Source organism: Panulirus ornatus, chromosome 16, assembly GCF_036320965.1.
Source record: "Panulirus ornatus isolate Po-2019 chromosome 16, ASM3632096v1, whole genome shotgun sequence".
NCBI classification, from domain to species: Eukaryota; Metazoa; Arthropoda; class Malacostraca; order Decapoda; family Palinuridae; genus Panulirus; species Panulirus ornatus.
The window spans coordinates 46,310,648-46,338,394 of NC_092239.1; the positions used below are offsets into that span (position 1 = coordinate 46,310,648).

At 39.5% G+C, this 27,747-nt stretch overlaps 1 protein-coding gene across 1 annotated transcript in view; it reads right to left on the reverse strand.

The window, feature by feature from the left end:
* LOC139753929 (glutamate receptor ionotropic, delta-1-like) overlaps positions 1 to 25,907 on the reverse strand; it is a 74,381-nt gene extending 48,474 nt beyond the window's left edge. The window contains exons 1-2 of the mRNA XM_071670888.1: positions 25,723 to 25,907; positions 24,850 to 25,047 (exon numbers count right to left, since the gene is read on the reverse strand). Coding sequence (XP_071526989.1) covers positions 24,850 to 25,047; positions 25,723 to 25,907 — 383 coding nt within the window. The remainder of the gene's footprint in view (positions 1 to 24,849; positions 25,048 to 25,722) is intronic.
* Between the last annotated feature and the right edge of the window lie 1,840 nt (positions 25,908 to 27,747).

A 27,747-nucleotide genomic window follows, 5' to 3' on the forward strand; every position in this document is an offset into this window, starting at 1 on the left:
TAAAACTCTTGCATTTACTTCCCTAACTATCCTATCCATAAACAAATCAAACAACCATGTGGACATCACACACCATGCCGCAGGCCGACATTCACTGGGAACAAATCACTCTCCTCTCTCACTACTCGCACACATACCTTACATCATTAGTAAAAGCTTTTCGCTGCTTCTAGCATCTACCTCCCACATCATATATTCTTATGACCTTCCACAAAGCGCTTCTATCAACTCCATCATATACCTTCTCCAGATCCATAAATACCTTCTCCAGATCCATACAAACCCTTCTGTTTTTCTAAGTATTTCTCACACACATTCTTCAAATTAAACACCTAAACCAAACATCCTCTACCACTTCAGAAATCACACTGTTCTTTCCCCAGGCTGATGATTTGTACATGCATTTACCCTCTTAATCAATACCATCACATACAATTCTCCATGAATACTGAATCAAGGTATGCGTCTGTAGGATGAACTCTCACCTCCATCCTTTTAGCCACCGTACAATGGCACTGTGCATGCATTCAGCTAATCCTTAGATGCTTCCTCATGATCCATATATATATACACTGAATATCTTTACCAACAAACACAGTCAACCTCTTTCTTAATATATTCTACCGCAACTCCATCCAAACCCACCACCTTGCTGGATTTCATCCGCAAAGCTTTCTCCACCTTTTCTCTCTTAACCAAACCATTCCCCCTTAATACTCTCACTTCGCACATCACCTCGACCAAAACACCCTACATCTGCCACACTGTCATCAAACACATTCAACAAACCTTCAAAATACTCATTCCATCTCCCTACTTTATCACTACCTGTTATTACTTCCCCTCTACTCCCCTTCGCTGTGTCTTACGCACCTTATTTACCTCCTTCCAAAACATCTTTTTTATTCTCCCTAAAGCATAATGATATTTTCTTACTTCGACTCTCAAATGCGATCTTTTACAGCCCTTCCGCTTTCCTCTTGACCTACTGCCGCTTTCTTTCATGCATCTCCAAATCAGATGCACTTCTTCCTTGTAAGAATCCTCCAAGTGTCTCTCATTTTTCTTCCACTAAATTCTTTACATCATTCCACTATTCGAACCCTTTATAATTTTCCCACCTCCCAACTTTTTCATGACATATGCATATTTTGCACAAACCAGCACTGCGTCCCTAGATACATTCCATTTCTCACCCTCTCTCATCAAGCCATTTGTTCTCAACTTTTGTTATTTTGTACTCAATATCTTCTGTTTTTTTCTTACACAAGTCTCCTTTCGTAGCTCACTCACTTTCACCACTCTCTTCCCCCAACATTTTCTCTTCTTTTTGAAAACCTCCACAAATTTTCACCTTCTCCTCCACAACATAGTGCCAGACATCCCACCAGCTGCTTCTATCAGCATACAATCATCCAAAACTTTTGCTTCTACGCTCCTGCCAATCAAAACATAATCTGATAGTGACTTTTGACCATCGCTTCTACTAACATACGTATACTTATGTATGTTTTTAGCACATAAACCCATGAGCTCTTCACAATTTCCATTAACAACGCTGATTACCCCATATACACCAATCATATCTTAACTGCCATATCGCTCACCTTCCCATAAAATCACACATCACTAATACCCTGTCCCGTACATCAAAGCTGCTGACACACTCACTTAGTTGCTCCCAAAGCACTTGCCTCTTATGAGCTTTCTTCTCATGACCAGGTGCATTAAGCATAAATATGTCTGTCCATCCACTTTCAGTTTCACCCACATCAATCTAGAATTTATTTTCTCACGCTTTATCACACGTTCCCACAACTCCCGCTTCAGGAGTAGTACTACTCCTACCTTATCTCTTGTTCTCTCACCAACCCCTAACTTTACTCCCAAGAATTTTCCAAGCCATTCTTGCCCTTTACCCTTAAGCTTCGTTTCACTCAGAGCCAGAACATCCAGGTTTCTTTCCTCAAAAATACTACATATCTTTCCTTTCTTCTCATCTTGGTTATATCCACACACATTCAGACACCCCAGTCTGAGACTTCGCGGTGGATGAGCACTAACTGCCTTACTCCTTCTTAGGTTTCCTCTTTTAGAAATTTAAGGTACAAGGAAGGCGGTGGGGTTCCAGTCCCCCCGCTCCCGCCACCTTTAGTTGCCTTCTACGACACGCGGGGATTCTGTGGGAAGTATTCTTTCTCCCCTTTCCGCAAAACATTGGATTTGAGAGGAGCAATGTGGTTTCAGAAGTGGTAGAGGATGTGTGGATCAGGTGTTTCCTTTGAAGAATATGTGTGAAGAATACTTAGAAAAACAGATGGATTTGTATGTAGCATTTATGGATCTGTAGAAAGCATGCGATGGGATTGATAGAGATGCTTTGTAGAAGGTCTTAAGAGTATATGGTATGCGAGGTAAGCTGATAGAAGTAGTGAAAAGTTTTTATCAAGGATGTAAGGTATATGTACGAGGAGAAAGAGAGGAGAGTGATGGGTTCCCAGTGGAGGTCGGTCTGCGGCAGGGGTGTGTGATGTCTCCATGATTGTTCAATCTGTTTATGGATGAGATGGTTGGGTAGGTAAATGAAAGACTTTTGGAGAGGGGGCAAGTATAGAGTCTGTTGGGAATGAGAGGGCTTGGGAAGTGAGTCAGTTATTGTTAGCTGATGATACAGCGCTGGTGGCTGATTCAAGTGAGAAACGGCAGTAGTTAGTGACTGAACTCGAAAAAGTTGAGAGTAAGTGTGAATCAGAGCAAGGTTATTAGGTTCAACATGGTCGAGGAACAAATTACCTGGGATGGAAGTTTAAATGGAGATAAATTAGAGTAAGTGAAGTGTTATAGATATCTTGGAGTGGATTAGCAGCAAAGTGGTAGAGGATGTTTGGATCAGGTGTTTGATTTGAGGAATGTGTGTTAAAAATACTTAGAAAAACAGTTGGATTTGTATGAAGCATTTATGGATCTAGAGAAAGCATATGGTAGGGTTAATAGAGACGCTTTGTGGAAGGTCTTACAAATATATAGTGTGGGAGGTAAGTTGCTAGAAGCAATGAAAAGTTTTTACCAAGGAAGTAAGGCATGTGTACGAATAGTAAGAGAGGAGATTGATTGGTTCCCAGTGAATGTCGGTCTGCGGCAGTGCGGAAGTGAGTTACATGGTGGTGGAGGGGGCGAAGGTTCTTGGAGCGATGAAGAATGTAAGGAAAGATAGAACGTTATCTCGGAAAGCAGAAATGCGTATTTTTGAAGGAATAATGGTTCCAACAATATGATATAGTTGCAAGGCATGGGCTATAGAAATAGTTGTACCGAGGAGGGTGGGTGTGTTGGAAATGAAATGTTTGAGGAGTAAGTAATTAAAGGTTTGATCGAGTAAGTAATTAAAGGGTGAGAGAGTTCTGTGGAAACAAAAAGTAGGATGGGAGACCAGCGGAGAGTATGTTGAAATGGTCTGGACATATATAGATAATGAATGAGGAAAGACTGACAAAGAGGATATATGTGTCAGAGGTAGAGGGAATAAGGAGAATCGGGAGACCAAATTGGAGTTGAAAAGATGGAGTGGAAAAGGTATTGAGGAATCAAGGCCTGAACATACAGGAGGGTGAGAGGCGTGCAAGGAATAGAATAAATTGGAACTATGTGGTATACCGGGATCGATGTACTGTCTATGGACTGATCCCGGGCATGTGGATCGTCTGGGGAAATCATGGAAAGGTTTATGGGGCCTGGGTCTGAATAGGGAGCTGTTGTTTCTGTGCTTTACATATGACAGGTAGAGACTCAGTGTGAACGAATGTGACATTAGTTGTCTGTTTTCCTGGCGCTAACTCCCTGAAGCGGAAGATAGCGATGCTGTTTCCTCTGGGGAAGGAAGGGGCAAGGAACTGTTGAAGGCAAGCATGGATATGTACATGTGTATATGTGTATATGTCTGTGAACGTGTATGTATATGTATGTATATGTGTACATGTTGATATGTATGTGTGTGTATGTGAGTGTACAGGCGTTTATGTATATGTGTGTATGAGTAGATGGGACATTCTTCGTCTGTTTCTTGGCGCTACCTCGCTAACACGGGAAACGGAGATCAAGTATATCATCAAATTGAAATATATGTAATGTATGGGAATGGAGTTTTAGACTTGTGGGGTTTCATCGCTAGAACATTTTGTTGTGCGATGCTCACAACGTAGTATTTGGATTTCTACTTACTATTGCATTGAAATTTTACATGTTTGTTTCTTTGAATTCTGCTTCTCTGTATATTTATGTACATGGTTGTGTGTTTTTGTGTGTTTGTGCGTGTGTCTAGGTGTATGTGTGTGTGTGTGTGTCTGTGTAGGTAGGTGTGTGTGTGTGTGTGTGTGTGTGTGTGTGTGTGTGTGTGTGTGCCTCTTCTAGTACCTGGGATGTATATTTTTCATCTTTATCTGAACACACACACACACACACACACACACACACACAGACACACACACACACACTTACCTTAGGTTGGAGTATGTATTTATGCTTAGGAATAAAGACATTGTACAAATATGCAGAGTTAAGAGACGATGAACATCAGTGATAAACTCTCTTTCTGTAACACACTAAACACATAGAAACAAATTTCAAACAATAAAAAAAAGAAGAGAAATAAGGACGTAGGAACGCATGGAACTTTTAATCCGACATTAAGTAGTGTTTCACATGCCCCATTGACATCGCGTTACAAAAAAAAAATACAACGAATCCCATGACAGAGGGACGTGTGGGAGTGGCAGTTTATGCTGACCGAGGCGGTTGTCTGACTAGGCAACATATGTGACCTTTGCTCATAGTAATCAAAGTATAATAGAATGTATGAACCTATTCTTTACAAATACACATTCAGAAATACTTAACAGCTTACTGAGGAATATTTTTCATTGTCTTATCGTCACGTAATCAGCTTATGATCTTGGAAAAGCTTCTCATAGTTTCACTTGGCTGAACAGTCACACGGGGATTGACCGTTATGATATATCCTTCTTTCCTAATAAATTTACGCGGTAGAATTTTTTCCTTAGCTTCTTCTTTTACTCATCTTTCCTTCCTTGCTGTAATTTTTTATAATATAAAGAGTTAAATCTACAAACACATGAGGAGCTATCAATGAATTTTCGTTATTTTTATCACACCACATTTTCTTTTCACAGCAGTTAGCCATGATATAGGTAGGTTCAGCAGGACCCATGTCAGTCACCATAAAGAAGAAAGTTATAGGAATTATACTACCCAGATCGCTGGCACACATGCAAATCTCACTTTGAAAGCAAACTATTCAATATAGCACATCTAACTCCTGAGGATACAGACCCAGCAAACTACATTGCCGTACCATTAAAAAGGATGCCAGTTTCCTGGAACACTGATCTCAGGTTCCAAACATGGAGAAGCTGGACGTCCGCTTGTCCGTTCTTACAGTAGAGACACCTCTGGTACACCCACACCCGGTGGCTCACTAGCAAGTCTGGAACGGAACGAAAATCAATTCCTTTGAATAGTATATATATATATATATATATATATATATATATATATATATATATATATATATATATATATATATATATATATATATATATATATATATATATATATATATATATATATATATATATCTTTCTTTCATACTATTCGCAATTTCTAGCGATACCGAGGTAGCGTTAAATACAGAGGATTGGGCCTTTGAGATAATATCCTCACCTAGCCCCCCTTCTCTGATCCTTCTTTGGGAAAATTAAAAAAAAAAAAACGAGAGGGGAGGATTTCCAGCTCCCCCACTCCCTTCCCTTTCAGTCGCCTTCTACGACACGCAGGGAATAACGTGGCAGTATTCATTCTCCCCTATCCCCTAGGATATATATATATATATATATATATATATATATATATATATATATATATATATATATATATATATATATATATATATATATATATATATATTAGATAGGTAGTATGTTTGAGGAAAGGACCCTGGATGTTTTGGCGCTCAGTGAAACGCAGCTCAAGGCTATAAGGGAAGAGTGGTTTGAGAATGTCTTGGGAGTAAAGTCAGGGGTTAGTGAGAGGACAAGAGCAAGGGAAGGAGTAGCACTACTCCTGAAACAGGATTGGTGGGAGCACATGATAGAGTGTAAGAAAATAAACTCTAGATTGATATGGGTAAAACTAAAAGGTGATGGAGAGAGATGGGTGCTTATTGGTGAATATGCACCTGGGCATGGGAAGACAGATCATGAGAGGCAAGTTTTGTGGGAGCAGCTGAGAGAGTTTGTTAGTAGTTTTGATGCACGAGACCGGGTTATAGTGATGGGTGATTTGAATGCAAAGGTGAGTAATGCGGCAGTTGAGGGAATAATTGGTGTACATGGGGTGTTTAGTGTTCTAAATGGAAATGGTGGGGAGCTTGTAGATTTATGTGCTGAAAAAGGATAGGTAATAGGGAATACTTGGTTTACAAAGATAGATTTACATAAGTATACATATGTAAATAGGAGAGATGGCCAGATAGCGTTATTGGATTACGTGTTAATTGATAAACGCGCGAAAAAGAGACATTTGGATGTTAATGTGCTGAGAGGTGCAACTGGAGGGATGTCTGATCATTATCTTCTGGGGACGAAGGAGAAGATTTGTAGAGGTTTTCAGAAAAGAAGAGAGAATGTTGGGGTGAAAAGAGTGGTGAGAGTAAGTGAGTTTGGGAAGGAGACCGGTGTGAGAAAGTAACAGGAGAGACTAAATACAGAATGGAAAAAGGTAAGAACAAAGGACGTATGGGAAGTGGGGGAGGAGTGGGGTGTATTTATGGAAGCAGTGATGGCTTGCGCAAAAGATGCGTGGGAGGTGGGCAGATTAGAAAAGGTAGTGAGTAGTGGGATGAAGAAGTAAGATTATTAGTGAAAGAAGAGAGAGGCATTTGCACGATTTTTGCAGGGAAATAATGCAAATACCTCGGAGATGTATAAAAGAAAGAGACAGAACGTCAAGAGAAAGGTGCAAGAGGTGAAAAGGAGGGCAAATGAGATTTGAGGTGAGAGAGTATCATTAAATTTTAGGGAGAATAAAAATATGTTTTGGAAAGAGGTAAATGCAGTGCGTAAGACAAGAGAACAAATGGGAACTTCAGTGAAGGGGGCTAATGGGGAAGTGATAACAAGGAGTGGTGATGTGAGAAGGATATAGAGTGAAAATTCTGAAGGTTTGTTGAATATGTTTGATGATAGAGTGGCAGATATAGGGTGCTTTGGCCGAGGTGGTGTGCAAAGTGAGAGGGCTAGGGAAAATGATTTGGTAAACAGAGAAGAGGCATTAAAAGCTTTGCGCAAAGATGAAAGCCGGCAAGACAGCGGGTTTTGATGGTATTGCAGTGGAATTCATTTAAAAAAGTGGTGACTGTTTTGTTGACTGGTAGGTAGGGTTCTTTAATGTATGAATGACTCATGGTGAGGTGCCTGAGGATTGGCAGAATGCTTGGATAGTGCCATTGTACAAAGGCAAAGGGGATAAAAGTGTGTGCTCAAATTACAGAGGTATAAGTTTGTTGAGTAATCCTGGGAAATTATATGGGAGGGTATTGATTGAGAGGGTGAAGGCATGTACAGAGCATCGGATTGGGGAAGAGCAGTGTGGTTTCAGAAGTGGTAGAGGATGTGTGGATCAGGTGTTTGCTTTGAAGAATGTATGTGTGAAATACTTAGAAAAGAAAATAGATTTGTATATAGCATTTATGGATCTGGAGAATGCATAACATAGAGTTCAAAAACATGATCTGTGGAAGGTATGAAGAATATATGTTGTGTGAGGCAAGTTGTTAGAAGCAGTGAAAAGTTTTTATCCAGAATGTAAGGTATGTGTACGTGCAGGAAAAGAGGAAAGTGACTGGCTCTCAGTGAATGTTGGTTTGCGGCAGGGGTGCGTGATGACTCTTCCATGGATAAGTGGAAGACCAAATAGGAGATGGAAAGATGGAGTGAAAAAGATTTAGAGTAATCGGGGCCTGAAGACGCAGGAGGGTGAAAGGCGTGCAAGGAATAGAGTGAATTGGAACGATATGGTATACCGGGGTCGACGTGCTGTCAATGGATTGAACCAGGGCATGTGAAGCGTCTGGGGTAAGCCATGGAAAGTTCTGTGGGCCCTGGATGTGGAACGGGACCTGTGGTATCGGTGTATCATTACATGACAGCTAAAGACTGAGTGTGATCAAATGTGGCCTTTGTTGTCTTTCCTAGCGCTACCTCGCGCACATGGTGTGAGAGGGGGTTGTTATTTCATATGTGTGGGGTGGCGATGGGAAAGAATAAAGGCAGAAAGTATGAATTATGTACATGTGTATATATGTCTACGTGCGTATATATATGTATATGTTGAAATTATAGAAATGGATATTTGCGTATGTGGACGTGTAATTATATACATGTGTATGTGGGAGGGTAGGGCAATTCTTTCGTCTGTTTCCTTGCGTTACCTCGCTAACGCGGGAAAAACCGACAAAGCAAATAAGAATAACATATATATATATATATATTTTTTTTTTTTTTTTTTTTTATACTTTGTCGCTGTCTCCCGCGTTTGCGAGGTAGCGCAAGGAAACAGACGAAAGAAATGGCCCAACCCCCCCCCCCCATACACATGTACATACATACACGTCCACACACGCAAATATACATACCTATACATCTTAATGTACACATATATATACACACACAGACACATACATATATACCCATGCACACAATTCACACTGTGCCTTTATTCATTCACATCGCCACCTCACCACACATGGAATACCATCCCCCTCCCCCCTCATGTGTGCGGGGTAGCGCTAGGAAAAGACAACAAAGGCCTCATTCGTTCACACTCAATCTCTAGCTGTCATGCAATAATGCCCGAAACCATATCTCCCTTTCCACATCCAGGCCCCACAAAGCATTCCATGGTTTACCCCCTGCATGTTCAGGCCCCGATCACTCAAAATCTTTTTCACTCCATCTTTCCACCTCCAATTTGGTCTCACACTTCTCCTCCTTCCCTCCACCTCCGACACATATATCCTTTTGGTCAATCTTTCCTCACTCATTCTCTCCATGTGCCCAAACCATTTCAAAACACCCTCTTCTGCTCTCTCAACCACGCTCTTTTTATTTCCACACATCTCTCTTACCCTTACATTACTTACTCGATCAAACGACCTCACACCACATATTGTCCTCAAACATCTCATTACCAGCACATCCACCCACCTGCGCACAACTCTATCCATAGCCCACGCCTCGCAATCATACAACATTGTTGGAACCACTATTCCTTCAAACATACAAACAACTGACTCACTTCCCAAGCTCTCTCATCCACAACAGACTTTATTCTTGCCCCTCTTTCCAAAACTCTTGCATTCACCTCCCTAACACCCCATTCATAAACAAATTAAACATATATATATATATGTATATATATATATATATATATATATATATATATATATATATATATATATATATATATATATATATATATATATACATATATATATATATATATATATATATATATATATATATATATATATATATATATATATATATATATATATATATATATATATATATATATATATATATTTTTTTTTTTTTTTTTTTTCATACTATTCACCATTTCCCGCATTAGCAAGGTAGCGTTAAGAACAGAGGACTGGGCCTTAGAGGGAATATCCTCACCTGGCCCCCTTCTCTGTTCCTTCTTTTGGAACAAAAAAAAAAAAAAAAAAAAAAAATTTTTTTTTTTTTTTTTTTTTTCATATATATATATATATATATATATAATTATATATATATATATATATATATATATATATATATATATATATATATATATATATATATATATATATTGGAAAGGATCACAAAATGGCGTCTTAGCTTCGTCTCTTCGATGTATATCAACTGATTGTTAGATTTCACACTTGTCTCTCCCCTGATGATGTGATTATTACACGAAAGTGCACTTGGGAACTTATCGTGTTTCATTTTCCCCGTGGACTCATGGGAATATGTATATATATATATATTTATATATATATATATATATATATATATATATATATATATATAAATATATATATATATATATATATATATATATATATATATATATATATATATATGCATACATATATATATATATATATATATATATATATATATATATATATATATATATATATATATATATATATATACATATATATATATATATATATATATATATATATATATATGCATATATATATATATATATATATATATATATATATATATATATATATATATATATATATATATATATATATTTTTTTTTTTTTTTTTTTGCTTTGTCGCTGTCTTCCGCGTTTGCGAGGTAGCGCAAGGAAAAAGACGAAAGAAATGGCCCAACCCACCCCCATACACATTTATATACATAAGTCCACACACGCAAAATACATATACCTACACAGCTTTCCATGGTTTACCCCAGACGCTTCACATGCCCCGATTCAATCCACAGACAGCACGTCAACCCCGGTATACCACATCGCTCCAATTCACTTTATTTCTTGCCCTTATTTCACCCTCCTGCATGTTCAGGCCCCGATCACACAAAATCTTTTTTCTCCATCTTTCCACCTCCAATTTGGTCTCCCTCTTCTCCTCGTTCCCTCCACCTCCGACACATATATCCTCTTGGTCAATCTTTCCTCACTCATTCTCTCCATGTGCCCAAACCATTTCAAAACACCCTCTTCTGCTCTCTCAACCACGCTCTTTTTATTTCCACACATCTCTCTTACCCTTACGTTACTTACTCGATCAAACCACCCCACACCACACATTGTCCTCAAACATCTCATTTCCAGCACATCCATCCTCCTGCGCACAACTCTATCCATAGCCAACGCCTCGCAACCGTACAACATTGTTGGAACCACTATTCCTTCAAATATACTCATTTTTGCTTTCCGAGATAATGTTCTCGACTTCCACACATTCTTCAAGGCTCCCAGAATTTTCGCCCCCTCCCCCACCCTATGATCCACTTCCGCTTCCATGGTTCCATCCGCTGCCAGATCCACTCCCAGATATCTAAAACAGTTCACTTCCTCCAGTTTTTCTCCATTCAAACTCACCTCCCAATTGACTTGACCCTCAACCCTACTGTCCCTAATAACATTGCTCTTATTCACATTTACTCTTAACTTTCTTCTTTCACACACTTTACCAAACTCAGTCACCAGCTTCTGCAGTTTCTCACATGAATCAGCCACCAGCGCTGTATCATCAGCGAACAACAACTGACTCACTTCCCAAGCTCTCTCATCCCCAACAGACTTCATACTTGCCCCTCTTTCAAAAACTCTTGCATTCACCTCCCTAACAACCCCATCCATAAACAAATTAAACAACCATGGAGACATCACACACCCCTGCCGCAAACCTACATTCACTGAGAACCAATCACTTTCCTCTCTTCCTACACGTACACATGCCTTACATCCTCGATAAAAACTTTTCTCTGCTTCTAACAACTTACCTCCCACACCATATATTCTTAATACCTTCCACAGAGAATCTCTATCAACTCTATCATATGCCTTCTCCAGATCCATAAATGCTACATACAAATCCATTTGCTTTTCTAAGTATTTCTCACATACATTCTTCAAAGCAAACACCTGATCCATACATCCTCTACCACTTCTGAAACCACACTGCTCTTCCCCAATCTGATGCTCTGTACATGCTTTCACCCTCTCAATCAATACCCTCCCATATAATTTACCAGGAATACTCAACAAACTTATACCTCTGTAATTTGAGCACTCACTCTTATATATATATATATATATATATATATATATATATATATATATATATATATATATATATATATATATATATATATATATATATATATATATATATATATATATATATATATATATATATATATATATATATATATATATATATATATATATATATATATATATATAATGGAGTTGCACGGACTGTGAACCTTGCTGTGGTTAAAAGAATGTTCTTCCACCCACCAGTGATGCTACTACGTTTGTGAATGAAGAACCATTGCAACACAAACCTCGCCAGGTGGTAGAGTTTCCCGCAGTGTATCGAGACAGACTTCCCCAGAACTTTTTTAAAGGGGAAGTAAATGCTTATAGTTGTGTTACTGGAGTGATAGTTTCATACATGGTGCTTTGACAAGAAAATAGTGAAATTGGAAAAAATGTAGCTTAGACATTGAAGCTTATTGATACAGTGGTTAAATTGATGAGAACTGCTATTGACGTTTGTGTAAATGAATTATACATTTCCCTTTTCCATAGCCAGAGGTTGAACCATTATGTGACATTCATTTTTTCATTTCATTTCAAGCTAGTAGTTCCAGTTTTCTAAATAGTTTCTTACATTTTTCATATGTATATATATGTATATGTGTGTGTGAGTGTGTATATGTGCGTAGGTATGTGTATGTATATATATATATATATATATATATATATATATATATATATATATATATATATATATATATATATATATATATATATATATATATATATATATATATATATATATATATTATCCTTGGGGATAGGGGTGAAACAATATTTCCCACGCATTCCTCGCGTGTCGTAGAAGGCGACTAGACTGAAAGTGAGCGGGGGGCCAGAAATCCTCCCCTCCTTGTATTTCTAAACTTTCTAAAATGGGAAACACAAGAAGGAGTCACGCGGGGAGTGCTCATCCTCCTCGAAGGCTCAGACTGGGGTGTCTAAATATGTTTGGATGTAACCAAGATGTGAAAAAAGGATAGATAGGTAGTATGTTTGATTAAAGGAGCCTGGATGTTTTGGCTCTGAGTGAAACGAAGCTCAAGGGTAAAGGGGAAGAGTGGTTTGGGAATGTGTTGGGAGTAAAGTCAGGGGTTAGTGAGAGGACAAGAGCAAGGGAAGGAGTAGCAGTACTCCTGAAACAGGGGTTGTGGGAGTATGTGATAGAATGTAAGAAAGTAAATTCTCGATTAATATGGGTAAAACTGAAAGTTGATGGAGAGAGATGGGTGATTACTGGTGCATATGCACCTGGGCATGAGAAGAAAGATCATGAGATGCAAGTGTATTGGGAGCAGCTGAATGAGTGTGTTAGTGGTTTTGATGCACGAGACCGAGTTATAGTGATGGGTGATTTGAATGCAAAGGTGAGTAATGTGGCAGTTGAGGGAATAATTGGTATACATGGGGTGTTCAGTGTTGTAAATGGAAATGGTGAAGAGCTTGTAGATTTATGTGCTGAAAAAGGACTGGTGATAGGGAATACCTGGTTTAAAAAGTGAGATATACATAAGTATACGTATGTAATTAGGAGAGATGGACAGAGAGCGTTATTGGATTACGTGTTAATTGACAGGCACGCGAAAGATAGACTTTTGGATGTTAATGTGATGAGAGGTGCAACTGGAGGGATGTCTGATCATTATCTTCTGGAGGCTAAGGTGACGACTTGTATGGGTTTTCAGAAAAGGAGAGTGAATGTTGGGGTGAAGAGGGTGGTGAGAGTAAGTGAGCTAGGGAAGGAGACTTGTGTGAGGAAGTACAAGGAAACACTGAGTACAGTATGGAAAAAGGTGAGAACAATGGAAGTAAGGGGAGTGGGGGAGGAATGGGATGTTTTTAGGGAATCACTGATGGATTGCGCAAAAGATGCTTGTGGCATGAGAAGAGTGGGAGTTGGGTTGATTAGAAAGGGTAGTGAGTGGTGGGATGAAGAAATAAGATTATTAGCGAAAGAGAAGAGAGAGGCATTTGGACGATTTTTGCAGGGAAAAAATGCAATTGAGTGGGATATGTATAAAAGAAACAGACAGCAGGTCAAGAGAAAGGTGCAAGAGGTCAAAAAGAGGGCAAATGAGAGTTGGGGTGAGAGAGTATCATTAAATTTTAGGGAGAATAAAAAGATGTTCTGGAAGGAGGTAAATAAAGTGCGTAAGACAAGGGAGCAAATGGGAACTTCAGTGAAGGGCGCAAATGGGGAGGTGATAACAAGTAGTGGTGATGTGAGAAGGAGATGGATTGAGTATTTTGAAGGTTTGTTAAATGTGTTTGATGATAGAGTGACAGATATAGGGTGTTTTGGTCGAGGTGGTGTGCAAAGTGAGAGGGTTAGGGAAAATGATTTGGTAAACAGAGAAGAGGTAGTAAAAGCTTTGCGGAAGATGAAAGCCGGCAAGGTAGCAGGTTTGGATGGTATTGCAATGGAATTTATTAAAAAAGGGGGTGACTGTATTATTGACTGGTTGGTAAGGTTATTTAATGTATGTATGACTCATGGTGAGGTGCCTGAGGATTGGCGGAATGCATGCATAGTACAAAGGCAAAGGGGATAAGAGTGAGTGCTCAAATTACAGAGGTATAAGTTTGTTGAGTATTCCTGGTAAATTATATGGGAGGGTATTGATTGAGAGGGTGAAGGCATGTACAGAGCATGAGATTGCGGAAGAGCAGTGTGGTTTCAGAAGTGGTAGAGGATGTATGGATCAGGTGTTTGCTTTGAAGAATGTATGTGAGAAATACTTAGAAAAGCAAATGGATTTGTATGTAGCATTTAAGGATCTGGAGAAGGCATATGATAGAGTTGATAGAGATGCTCTGTGGAAGGTATTAAGAATATATGGTGTGGGAGGAAAGTTGTTAGAAGCAGTGAAAAGTTTTTATCGAGGATGTAAGGCATGTGTACGTGTAGGAAGAAAGGAAAGTGATTGGTTCTCAGTGAATGTAGGTTTGCGGCAGGGGTGTGTGATGTCTCCGTGGTTATTTAATTTGTTTATGGATGGGGTTGTTAGGGAGTTGAATGCAAGAGTTTTGGAAAGAGGAGCAAGTATGAAGTCTGTTGGGGATAAGAGAGCTTGGGAAGTGAGTCAGTTGTTGTTCGCTGATGATACAGCGCTGGTGGCTGATTCATGTGAGAAACTGCCGAAGCTGGTGACTGAGTTTGGTAAAGTGTGTGAAAGAAGAAAGTTAACGGTAAATGTGAATAAGAGCAAGGTTATTAGGTACAGTAGGGTTGAGGGTCAAGTCAATTGGGAGGTGAGTTTGAATGGATAAAAACTGGAGGAAGTAAAGTGTTTTAGATATCTGGGAGTGGATCTGGCAGCGGATGGAACCATGGAAGCGGAAGTGGATCATAGGGTGGGGGAGGGGGCGAAAATTCTAGGGGCCTTGAAGAATGTGTAGAGGTCGAGAACATTATCTCGGAAAGCAAAAATGGGTATGTTTGAAGGAATAGTGGTTCCAACAATGTTGTATGATTACGAGGCGTGGGCTATGGATAGAGTTGTGCGCAGGAGGATGGATGTGCTAGAAATGAGATGTTTGAGGAGAATGTGTTGTGTGAGGTGGTTTGATCGAGTAAGAAACGTAAGGGTAAGAGAGATGTGTGGAAATAAAAAGAGCGTGGTTGAGAGAGCAGAAGAGGGTGTTTGGAAATGGTTTGGGCACATGGAAAGAATGAGTGAGGAAAGATTGACCAAGAGGATATATGTGTCGGAGGTGGAGGGAACAAGGAGAAGTAGGAGACCAAATTGGAGGTGGAAAGATGGAGTGAATAAGATTTTGTGTGATCGGTGCCTGAACATGCAGGAGGGTGAAAGGAGGGCAAGGAATAGAGTGAATTGGATCGATGTGGTATACCGGGGTTGACTTGCTGTCAGTGGATTGAATCAGGACATGTGAAGCGTCTGGGGTAAACCAGGGAAAGCTGTGTAGGTATGTATATTTGCGTGTGTGGACGTATGTATATACATGTGTATGGGGGTGGGTCGGGCCATTTCTTTCGTCTGTTTCCTTGCGCTACCTCGCAAATGCGGGAGACAGCAACAAAGCAAAAAAAAAAGAAAAAAAAAAAAAAAAAATATATATATATATATATATATATATATATATATATATATATATATATATATATATATATATATATATATATATACATATATATATATAGATATAGATATATATTATCCCTGGCGCTAGGGGATTAATAATACTTCCCACGTATTCCCTGCGTGTCGTAGGCGGGGGGCTGGAAATCCTCCCCTCTCGTTTTTTTTTTTTCTTTGATTTTCCAAAAGAAGGAACATAGGGGGCAAGGTGAGGATATTCCAAAAAAGGCCCAGTCCCCTGTTCTTAACGCTACCTCGCTAACGCGGGAAATGGCGAATAGTTTAAAAAAAAATATATATGCTTATATATATATATATATATATATATATATATATATATATATATATATATATATATATATATATATATATATATATATATATATATATATATATATATATATATATATATATATATATATATATATATATATATATATATATATATATATATATATATATATATATATATATATATGTGTGGAAATAAAAGGAGCGTGGTTGAGAGAGCAGAAGAGGGTTTTTTTAAATGGTTTCGGCACATGGAGAGAATGACTGAGGAAAGATTGACCAAGAGGATATATATGTCGGAGGTGGAGGGAACGACGAGAAGTGGGAGACCAAATTGGAGGTGGAAAGATGGAGTGAAAAAGATTTTGTTTGATCGGGGCCTGAACATACAGGAGGGTGAAAGGCGGGCAAGGAATAGAGTGAATTGGATCGATGTTGTATACCGGGGTTGACGTGCTGTCAGTGGATTGAATCAGGGCATGTGAAGCGTCTGGGGTAAACCATGGAAAGTTGTGTGGGGCCTGGATGTGGAAAGGAAGCTTTGGTTTCGGGCATTATTGCCTGACAGCTGGAGACTAAGTGTGAACAAATTGGGCCTTTGTTGTCTTTTCTTAGTATTACCTCGCACATATGAAGGGGGAGGGGGTTGGTATTCCATGTGTGGCGAGTTGGCGATGGGAATGAATAAAGGCAGACAGTGTTAATTGTGTGCATGGGTATATATGTATGTGTCTGTGTGTGTATATATATGTGTACATTGAGATGTGTAGGTATGTATATTTGCGTGTGTGGACGTGTATGTATATACATTGTGTATGGGGGTTGGTTGGACATTTCATTCGTCTGTTTCATTGCGCTACCTCGCAAACGCGGGAGACAGCGACGAAGCCAAGAAAAAAAAAAAAATATATATATATATATATATATATATATATATATATATATATATATATATATATATATATATATATATATATATATATATACATACATATATATATATATATATATATATATATATATATATATATATATATATATATATATATATATATATATCTATATATATATATATATATACATATATATATATATATATATATATATATATATATATATATATATATATATATATATATATATATTATATATATATATATATATATATATGTATGTATATATATATATATATATATATATATATATATATATATATATATATATATTATATATATATATATATATATATATATATATATATATATATATATATATATATATATTATCCCTGGGGATAGGGGAGAAAGAATACTTCCCACGTATTCCCTGCGTGTCGTAGAAGGCGACTAAAAGGGAAGGGAGCGGGTGGCTGGAAATCCTCCCCTCTCGTTTTTTTTTAATTTTCCAAAAGAAGGAACAGAGAAGGGGGCCAGGTGAGGATATTCCCTCTAAGGCCCAATCCTCTGTTGATAACGCTACCTCGCTAATGCGGGAAATGGCGAATAGTACGAAAGATATATATATATATATATATATATATATATATATATATATATATATATATATATATATATATATATTATTTCATTTTATTTTATTATATTTTGTCGCTGTCTCTCGCGTTTGCGAGGTAGCGCAAGGAAAAAGACGAAAGAAATGGCCCAACCCCCCCCATACACATGTATATACATACGTCCACACACGCAAATATACATACCTACACAGCTTTCCATGGTTTACCCCAGACGCTTCACATGCCTTGATTCAATCCACTGACAGCACGTCAACCCCGGTATACCACATCGCTCCAATTCACTCTATTCCTTGCCCTCCTTTCACCCTCCTGCAAGTTCAGGCCCCGATCACACAAAATCTTTTTCACTCCATCTTTCCACCTCCAATTTGGTCTCCCTCTTCTCCTCGTTCCCTCCACCTCCGACACATATATCCTCTTGGTCAATCTTTCCTCACTCATTCTCTCCATGTGCCCAAACCACTTCAAAACACCCTTTTCTGCTCTCTCAACCACGCTCTTTTTATTTCCTCACATCTCTCTTACCCTTACGTTACTCACTCGATCAAACCACCTCACACCACACATTGACCTCAAACATCTCATTTCCAGCACATCCATCCTCCTGCGCACAACTCTATCCATAGCCCACGCCTCGCAACCATACAACATTGTTGGAACCACTATTCCTTCAAACATACCCATTTTTGCTTTCCGAGATAATGTTCTCGACTTCCACACATTCTTCAAGGCCCCCAGAATTTTCGCCCCCTCCCCCACCCTATGATCCACTTCCGCTTCCATGGTTCCATCCGCTGCCAGATCCACTCCCAGATATCTAAAACACTTCACTTCCTCCAGTTTTTCTTCATTCAAACTCACCTCCCAATTGACTTGACCCTCAACCCTACTGTACCTAATAACCTTGCTCTTATTCACATTTACTCTTAACTTTCTTCTTCCACACACTTTACCAAACTCAGTCACCAGCTTCTGCAGTTTCTCACATGAATCAGCCACCAGCGCTGTATCATCAGCGAACAACAACTGACTCACTTCCCAAGCTCTCTCATCCCCAACAGACTTCATACTTGCCCCTCTTTCTAAAACTCTTCCATTCACCTCCCTAACAACCCCATCCATAAACAAATTAAACAACCATGTAGACATCACACACCCCTGCCGCAAACCTACATTCACTGAGAACCAATCACTTTCCTCTCTTCCTACACGTACACATGCCTTACATCCTCGATAAAAACTTTTCACTGCTTCTAACACCTTTCCTCCCACACCATATATTCTTAATACCTTCCACAGATCATCTCTATCAACTCTATCATACGCCTTCTCCAGATCCATAAATGCTACATACAAATCCATTTGCTTTTCTAAGTATTTCTCACATACATTTGTCAAAGCAAACACCTGATCCACATATCCTCTACCACTTCTGAAACCACACTGCTCTTCCCCAATCTCATGCTCTGTACATGCCTTCACCCTCTCAGTCAATACCCTCCCATATAATTTACCAGGAATACTCAACAAACTTATATATATATATATTTTTTTTTTTTTTGCATTGTCTCTGTCTCCCGCGTTTGCGAGGTAGCGCAAGGAAACAGACGAAAGAAATGGCCCAACCCACCCCCATACACATGTATATACATACGTCCACACACGCAAAATACACATACCTACACAGCTTTCCATGGTTTACCCCAGACGCTTCACATGCCCCGATTCAATCCACTGACAGCACGTCAAACCCGGTATACCACATCGCTCCAATTCACTGTATTCCTTGCCCTCCTTTCACCCTCCTGCATGTTCAGGCCCCGATCACACAAAATCTTTTTCACTCCATCTTTCCACCTCCAATTTGGTCTCCCTCTTCTCCTCGTTCCCTCCACCTCCGACACATATATCCTCTTGGTCAATCTTTCCTCACTCATTCTATCCATGTGCCCAAACCATTTCCAAACACCCTCTTCTGCTCTCTCAACCACGCTCTTTTTATTTCCACACATCTCTCTTACCCTTACGTTACTTACTCGATCAAACCACCTCACACCACACATTGTCCTCAAACATCTCATTTCCAGCACATCCATCCTCCTGCGCACAACTCTATCCATAGCCAACGCCTCGCAACCATACAACATTGTTGGAACCACTATTCCTTCAAACATACCCATTTTTTCTTTCCGAGATAATGTTCTCGACTTCCACACATTCTTCAAGGCTCCCAGAATTTTCGCCCCCTCCCCCACCCTATGATCTACTTCCGCTTCCATGGTTCCATCCGCTGCCAGATCCACTCCCAGATATCTAAAACACTTCACTTCCTCCAGTTTTTCTCCATTCAAACTCACCTCCCAATTGACTTGACCCTCAACCCTACTGTACCTAATAACCTTGCTCTTATTCACATTTACTCTTAACTTTCTTCTTTCACACACTTTACCAAACTCAGTCACCAGCTTCTGCAGTTTCTCACATGAATCAGCCACCAGCGCTGTATCATCAGCGAACAACAACTGACTCACTTCCCAAGCTCTCTCATCCCCAACAGACTTCATTCTTGCCCCTCTTTCCAAAACTCTTACATTCACCTCCCTAACAACCCCATCCATAAACAAATTAAACAACCATGGAGACATCACACACCCCTGCCGGAAACCTACATTCACTGAGAACCAATCACTTTCCTCTCTTCCTACACATACACATGCCTTACATCCTCCATAAAAACTTTTCACTGCTTCTAACAACTTGCCTCCCACATCATATATTCTTAATACCTTCCACTGAGCATCTCTATCAACTCTATCATATGCCTTCTCCAGATCCATAAATGCTTCATACAAATCCATTTGCTTTTCTAAGTATTTCTCACATACATTCTTCAAAGGAAATATATATTATTATCTTTTTTATTATTTTGCTTTGTCGCTGTCTCCCGCGTTTGCGAGGTAGCGCAAGGAAACAGACGAAAGAAATGTCCCAACCCACCCCCATACACATGTATATACACATACGTCCACACACGCAAATATACATACCTATACATCTCAATGTGCATATACATATATACACACACAAACACATACATATATACCCATTCACACAATTCACATTGTCTGCCTTTATTCATTCTCATCGCCATCTCGCCACACATGGAATACCATCCCCCTCCCCCCTCATGTGTGCGGGGTAGCGCTAGGAAAAGACAAAAAAGGCCTCATTCGTTCACACTCAGTCTCTAGCTGTCATGCAATAATGCCCGAAACCACAGCTCCCTTTCCACATCCAGGCCCCACACAGCTTTCCATGGTTTACCCCAGACGCTTCACATGCCCTGATTCAATCCAATGACAGCACGTCAACCCCGGTATACCACATCGATCCAATTCCCTCTATTCCTTGACCGCCTTTCACCCTCTTGCATGTTCAGGCCCCGATCACTCAAAATCTTTTTCACTCCATCTTTTCACCTCCAATTTGGATGTCCCTCTTCTCCTCGTTCCCTCCATCTCCGAAACATATATCCTGTTGGTCAATCTTTCCTCACTCATTCTCTCCATGTGCCCAAACCATTTCAAAACAACCTCTTCTGCTCTCTCAACCACGCTCTTTTTATTTCCATATATATATATATATATATATATATATATATATATATATATATATATATATATATATATATATATATATATATATATATAGATATATATATATATATATATATATATATATATATATATATATATATATATATATATATATATATATATATATATATATAAATATATATATATATATGTATATATATATATATATATATATATATATATATATATATATATATATATATATATATATATATATATATATATATATATATATATATATATATATATATATATATATATATATATATATATATATATATATCTATATATATATATGTATACATATATATATGTAAATAAAGTGCGTAAGACAAGGGAGCAAATGGGAACTTCAGTGAAGGGCGCAAATGGGGAGGTGATAACAAGTAGTGGTGATGTGAGAAGGAGATGGAGTGAGTATTTTGAAGGTTTGTTGAATGTTTTTGATGATAGAGTGGCAGATATAGGGTGTTTTGGTCGAGGTGGTGTGCAAAGTGAGAGGGTTAGGGAAAATGATTTGGTAAACAGAGAAGAGGTAGTGAAAGCTTTGCGGAAGATGAAAGCCGGCAAGGCAGCAGGTTTGGATGGTATTGCAGTGGAATTTATTAAAAAAGGGGGTGACTGTATAGTTGACTGGTGGGTAAGGTTATTTAATATATATATGACTCATGGTGAGGTGCCTGAGGATTGGCGGAATGCGTGCATAGTGCCATTGTACAAAGGCAAAGGGGATAAGAGTGAGTGCTCAAATTACAGAGGTACAAGTTTGTTGAGTATTCCTGGTAAATTATATGGGAGGGTATTGATTGAGAGGGTGAAGGCATGTACAGAGCATCAGATTGGGGAAGAGCAGTGTATTTTCAGAAGTGGTAGAGGATGTGTGGATCAGGTGTTTGCTTTGAAGAATGTATGTGAGAAATACTTAGAAAAGCAAATGGATTTGTATGTAGCATTTATGGATCTGGAGAAGGCATATGATAGAGTTGATAGAGATGCTCTGTGGAAGGTATTAAGAATATATGATGTGGGAGGAAAGTTGTTAGAAGCAGTGAAAAGTTTTTATCGAGGATGTAAGGCATGTGTACGTGTAGGAAGAGAGGAAAGTGATTGGTTCTCAGTGAATGTAGGTTTGCGGCAGGGGTGTGTGATGTCTCCATGGTTGTTTAATTTGTTTATGGATGGGGTTGTTAGGGAGGTAAATGCAAGAGTTTTGGAAAGAGGGGCAAGTATGAAGTCTGTTGGGGATGAGAGAGCTTGGGAAGTGAGTCAGTTGTTGTTCGCTGATGATACAGCGCTGGTGGCTGATTCATGTGAGAAACTGCAGAAGCTGGTGACTGAGTTTGGTAAAGTGTATGGAAGAAGAAAGTTAAGAGTAAATGTGAATAAGAGCAAGGTTATTAGGTACAGTAGGGTTAAGGGTCAAGTCAATTGGGAGGTGAGTTTGAATGGAGAAAAACTGGAGGAAGTGAAGTGTTTTAGATATCTGGGAGTGGATCTGGCAGCGGATGGAACCATGGAAGCGGAAGTGGATCATAGGGTGGGGGAGGGGGCGAAAATTCTGGGGGCCTTGAAGAATGTGTGGAAGTCGAGAACATTATCTCGGAAAGCAAAAATGGGTATGTTTGAAGGAATAGTGGTTCCAACAATGTTGTATGGTTGCGAGGCGTGGGCTATGGATAGAGTTGTGCGCAGGAGGATGGATGTGCTGGAAATGAGATGTTTGAGGACAATGTGTGGTGTGAGGTGGTTTGATCGAGTGAGTAACGTAAGGGTAAGAGAGATGTGTGGAAATAAAAAGAGCGTGGTTGAGAGAGCAGAAGAGGGTGTTTTGAAGTGGTTTGGGCACATGGAGAGAATGAGTGAGGAAAGATTGACCAAGAGGATATATGTGTCGGAGGTGGAGGGAACGAGGAGAAGAGGGAGACCAAATTGGAGGTGGAAAGATGGAGTGAAAAAGATTTTGTGTGATCGGGGCCTGAACATGCAGGAGGGTGAAAGGAGGGCAAGGAATAGAGTGAATTGGAGCGATGTGGTATACCGGGGTTGACGTGCTGTCAGTGGATTGAATCGGGCGTCTGGGGTGAGCCATGGAAAGCTGTGTAGGTATGTATATTTGGGTGTGTGGACGTATGTATATAGATGTGCATGGGGGGGGTTGGGCCATTTCTTCCGTCTGTTTCCTTGCGCTACCTCGCAAACGCGGGAGACAGCGACAAAGTATAAAAAAAAAAAAAAAAAAAAATATATATTAACACTTTCAGAACATTTACTGGTACCAGATTAGGACAAGAACGTGTATTCATTAGTATCATTTACAACCACTTCATTCGCTTCATCCTAAACTATGTTTCATCTGGCTGGTCATCCACTAGTTCAAAACTTGATACAGAATAGCTTTAAGCCTCGAAAAACAGAAGTTTCAGAACAATCTTTGACTTCCACAAAACTCCACACAATGAAGCCGCAAAACTTTGAATACCATCCTTCCTCAACATGGTTCGCGTTCAGCCTTTGCAACAGCACTAGAACCTTCTTAGCCAAACCAATATCTAAGCGACCTTTACGGAGGGAGAAAAACTTAACTCCTGCATAACACTTCAGAATCCTATCTTCACAGATCCTCTCCAACCTCATCAATCGCAATATTGACAAAATATCCATCCGCCGAAATCACCTAACAAGCACCAAACAACTGTCCTCTCAAACCCAACCTAGTTTTAAAAACCAACCTGACCGTTAGATGTGCTTATCAGAAACTGCGCTCCATACTTGCGCGAGGTACGCTCTCCGTCTGTGCTCTGGTAACCACTCGTTCCTCCAAGATATTCATCACTGTTTTAGCAAATCACAAGACCCTTCATTCCCAGGATGCAACAACCGCATCGAAGACACTGGAAACTGAATATTTCGGTGCCCTACATTCTCTTCCCATACAGACACACTCACACAGTATCACTTAATTCTATGACCTGCGGTAGCCCCATAGAATATAGAAGGTACTTCTTAAGCAGAATACATATAGACAAGCATACATACATACATACATACTAACTTAATTTTATTTCATATATAACTATCACAGAAACGGTTTCTGTGAAAGAGTTATGATGTTATCTAGAACTTTTCTAAAGGCTCCTGCACCCCAAGGCTGCACTACTTTCAGTAGCAAGGAAATTTAGACTAATCTGGAATAAGAATTTAGTTCAAGCGTCTCTACTCCCAGTGATACAGCCTCGACTACGATGACTTTTTACTAACAGTAAAGTAAACTCGAGCAGAATTAGCGCCTTTACATGATGGTAATCTACAAATGTCCACTGAAGCGTATACCGACCTTCATACTGGATGGCCTTGTTTAGGCGTGAGCTGCTCCTGGGTAGTGGTGGAGTGCGGGGGACTGGTTTCTGTATTGCCAGGTAGAGGGCGTGGATGGTGTTGCGGAGGCTAGAGTGCAGGAGGACGTCCCTCACTGTTGCCCTGTCACCCACGATCACCACGCGAGTCTCTGGTCGCTGCCACAACCCAGATGATTTCATCAGCCTGCAGAGAGGAATGTATTATTATAACACATGACTTACATTTGTCTATAATGACATGAAACAAATTAACACCCACCACAGTCAGATTCCGTAACCTCTCTCCTTACTCTCCGGATCTGTTTTCCACATCTCCTTCTTCACAATTTAGCTGCACAGTCTCATCACACTTAGTTCATCAGACCAACAGCTCTCATTAATGTATCTGCATTAACTGCACCTCCTCAACCAGAAGATCCTTCTAAACGTAAAATGTTTTTCCTGTAATAATGCTGATTGGAATAAGTGTCGAAACTCTTTTTTTGAATTCCCTAACGTAGGTAGCTGTCACACCTTTGTTAATACTTTTGTCTCTATTGAACGCATAACAAACGGAATTATTGCAGAAATAAAGGCGTAAATTCCCTCTTTCTCTAACACATTCATTTCTTCCAGTCCAGGTTCAACTATGTCTAAATCATCACAAATACAACACAGTGTTTATTTGTAACGATCCAATTTCAGGAAGGATGTAGACTATCACCTATAGCATTTCATTCATTCTATATTATCTATTTATATATTCCTCATGAACCAGGGCAGTCTTTGGTGTCTAAAATATGAGAGTCCTTCGTATTAAAGTCGAGGAAAGACATTTACCATTGGCGAGACATGTAACGCGTGGATCTGTGTACATTACCTGAGGGCGAGATGGGTGCCGTTGTTATTGTCTGTGGTGGAAGAGATGAGGTCGAGGATGAGTGCAGAGCAGGAGGTTTTTGTGCCCCCCCACAACGCCTGGAGAAGGTGGTCATGTGCCTCCTGATCCTCGGACAACAAACTTCCTGCCTCAACCACTACAACAGCTGCCACACCTGCACTCATGCGCCTAGGTGGTATGTAACGTTATGTTAACTATATATATAAAAACACACACACAGAAACACACACACACACACGCGCGAACGCAAGTGAATATATATATATATATATATATATATATATATATATATATATATATATATATATATATATATATATATATATATATATATATATATTATTTGCTTTGTCGCTGTCTCCCGCGTTAGCGAGGTAGCGCAAGGAAACAGACGAAAGAATGGCCCAACCCACCCACATACACATAAATATACATACATATACACACATACACATAATTCTTACTGTCTGCCCTCATCGATTCCTATATAGACACCCCACCACACTTGAAATAACAACCCCCTCCCCACTCATGTGTGCGAGGTACCGCTAGGAAAAGACAACAAAGACCACATTCGTTCACACTCACCCTCTAGCTGTCATGTAATATTGCACCGAAACCACAGCTCCCCTTCCACATCCAGGCCCCACAGAACTTTCCATGATTTACCCCAGACGCTTCACATGCCCTGGTTCAATCCATTGACAGCACGTCGACCCCGGTATACCACATCGTTCCAATTCATTCTATTCCTTGCACGCCTTTCACCCTCCTACATGTTCAGGCCCCGATCACTCAAAATCTTCTTCACTCTATCTTCCCACCTCCAATTTGGTCTCCCACTTCTCCTCGTTCCCTCCACCTCTGACAAATATATCCTTTTGGTCAATCTTTCCTCACTCATTCTCTCCATGTGACCAAAGCATTTCAAAACACCCTCTTCTGCTCTGACAACCACACTCCTTTTATAACCACACATCCCTCTTATCCTTCCATTACTTACTTGATCAAACCACCTCACACCGCATATTGTCCTCAGACATCTCATTTCCAGCACATCCACCCTCCTCCGCACAACTCTATCATTAGCCCACGCCTCGCAACCATATAACATTTTTTGAACCACTATTCCTTCACACATACCCATTTTTCCTTTCCGAGATAAAGTTCTCTACTTCCACACATTTTTCAACGCTACCAGAACTTTTTCCCCCTTCCCCACCGTATGATTCAATTCCGCTTCCATGGTTCCATCCGCTGACAAATCCACTTCCAGATATCTAAAACACTTCACTTCCTCCGGTTTTTCTCCATTCAAACTTACCTCCTAATTAACTTGTCCCTCACCCGTACTGTACCTAATAACCTTGCTCTTATTCACATTTACTCTCACCTTTCGTCTTTCACACACTTTACCAAACTCGATCACCAGCTCCTGCAGTTTCTCACACTAATCAGCTACCAGCGCTTTATCGTAAGCGAACAACAAATGACTCACTTCCAAAGCTGTCTCCTCCACAACAGACTGCATACTTGCCCCCTCTTTCCAGAACTCTTGCATTCACCTCCCTAATAACAACATCCGTAAAAAATTAAACAACCATGGAGACATCACGCACCACTACCGCAAACCTACATTCACTGAGAACCAATCACTTTCCTCTCTTCCTACACATAAACATGCCTTACATCCTCGATTAAAACTTTTCACTGCTTCTAACAACTTCCCTCCCACACCATATATTCTCAATACCTTCCACAGAGCATCTTTATCAAATCTATCATATACCTTCTCCAGATCCATAAAAGCTACATACAAATCCATTTACTTTTATAAGTATTTCTCACATACATTCTTCAAAGCAAACACCTGATCCACACATCCTCTACCACTTCTGAAACCACATTGCTATTCCCCAATTTGATGCTCCGTACATGCTTTCACGCTCTTAATCAATACCCTCCCATATAATTTCCCAGGGATACTCAACAAACTTATACCTC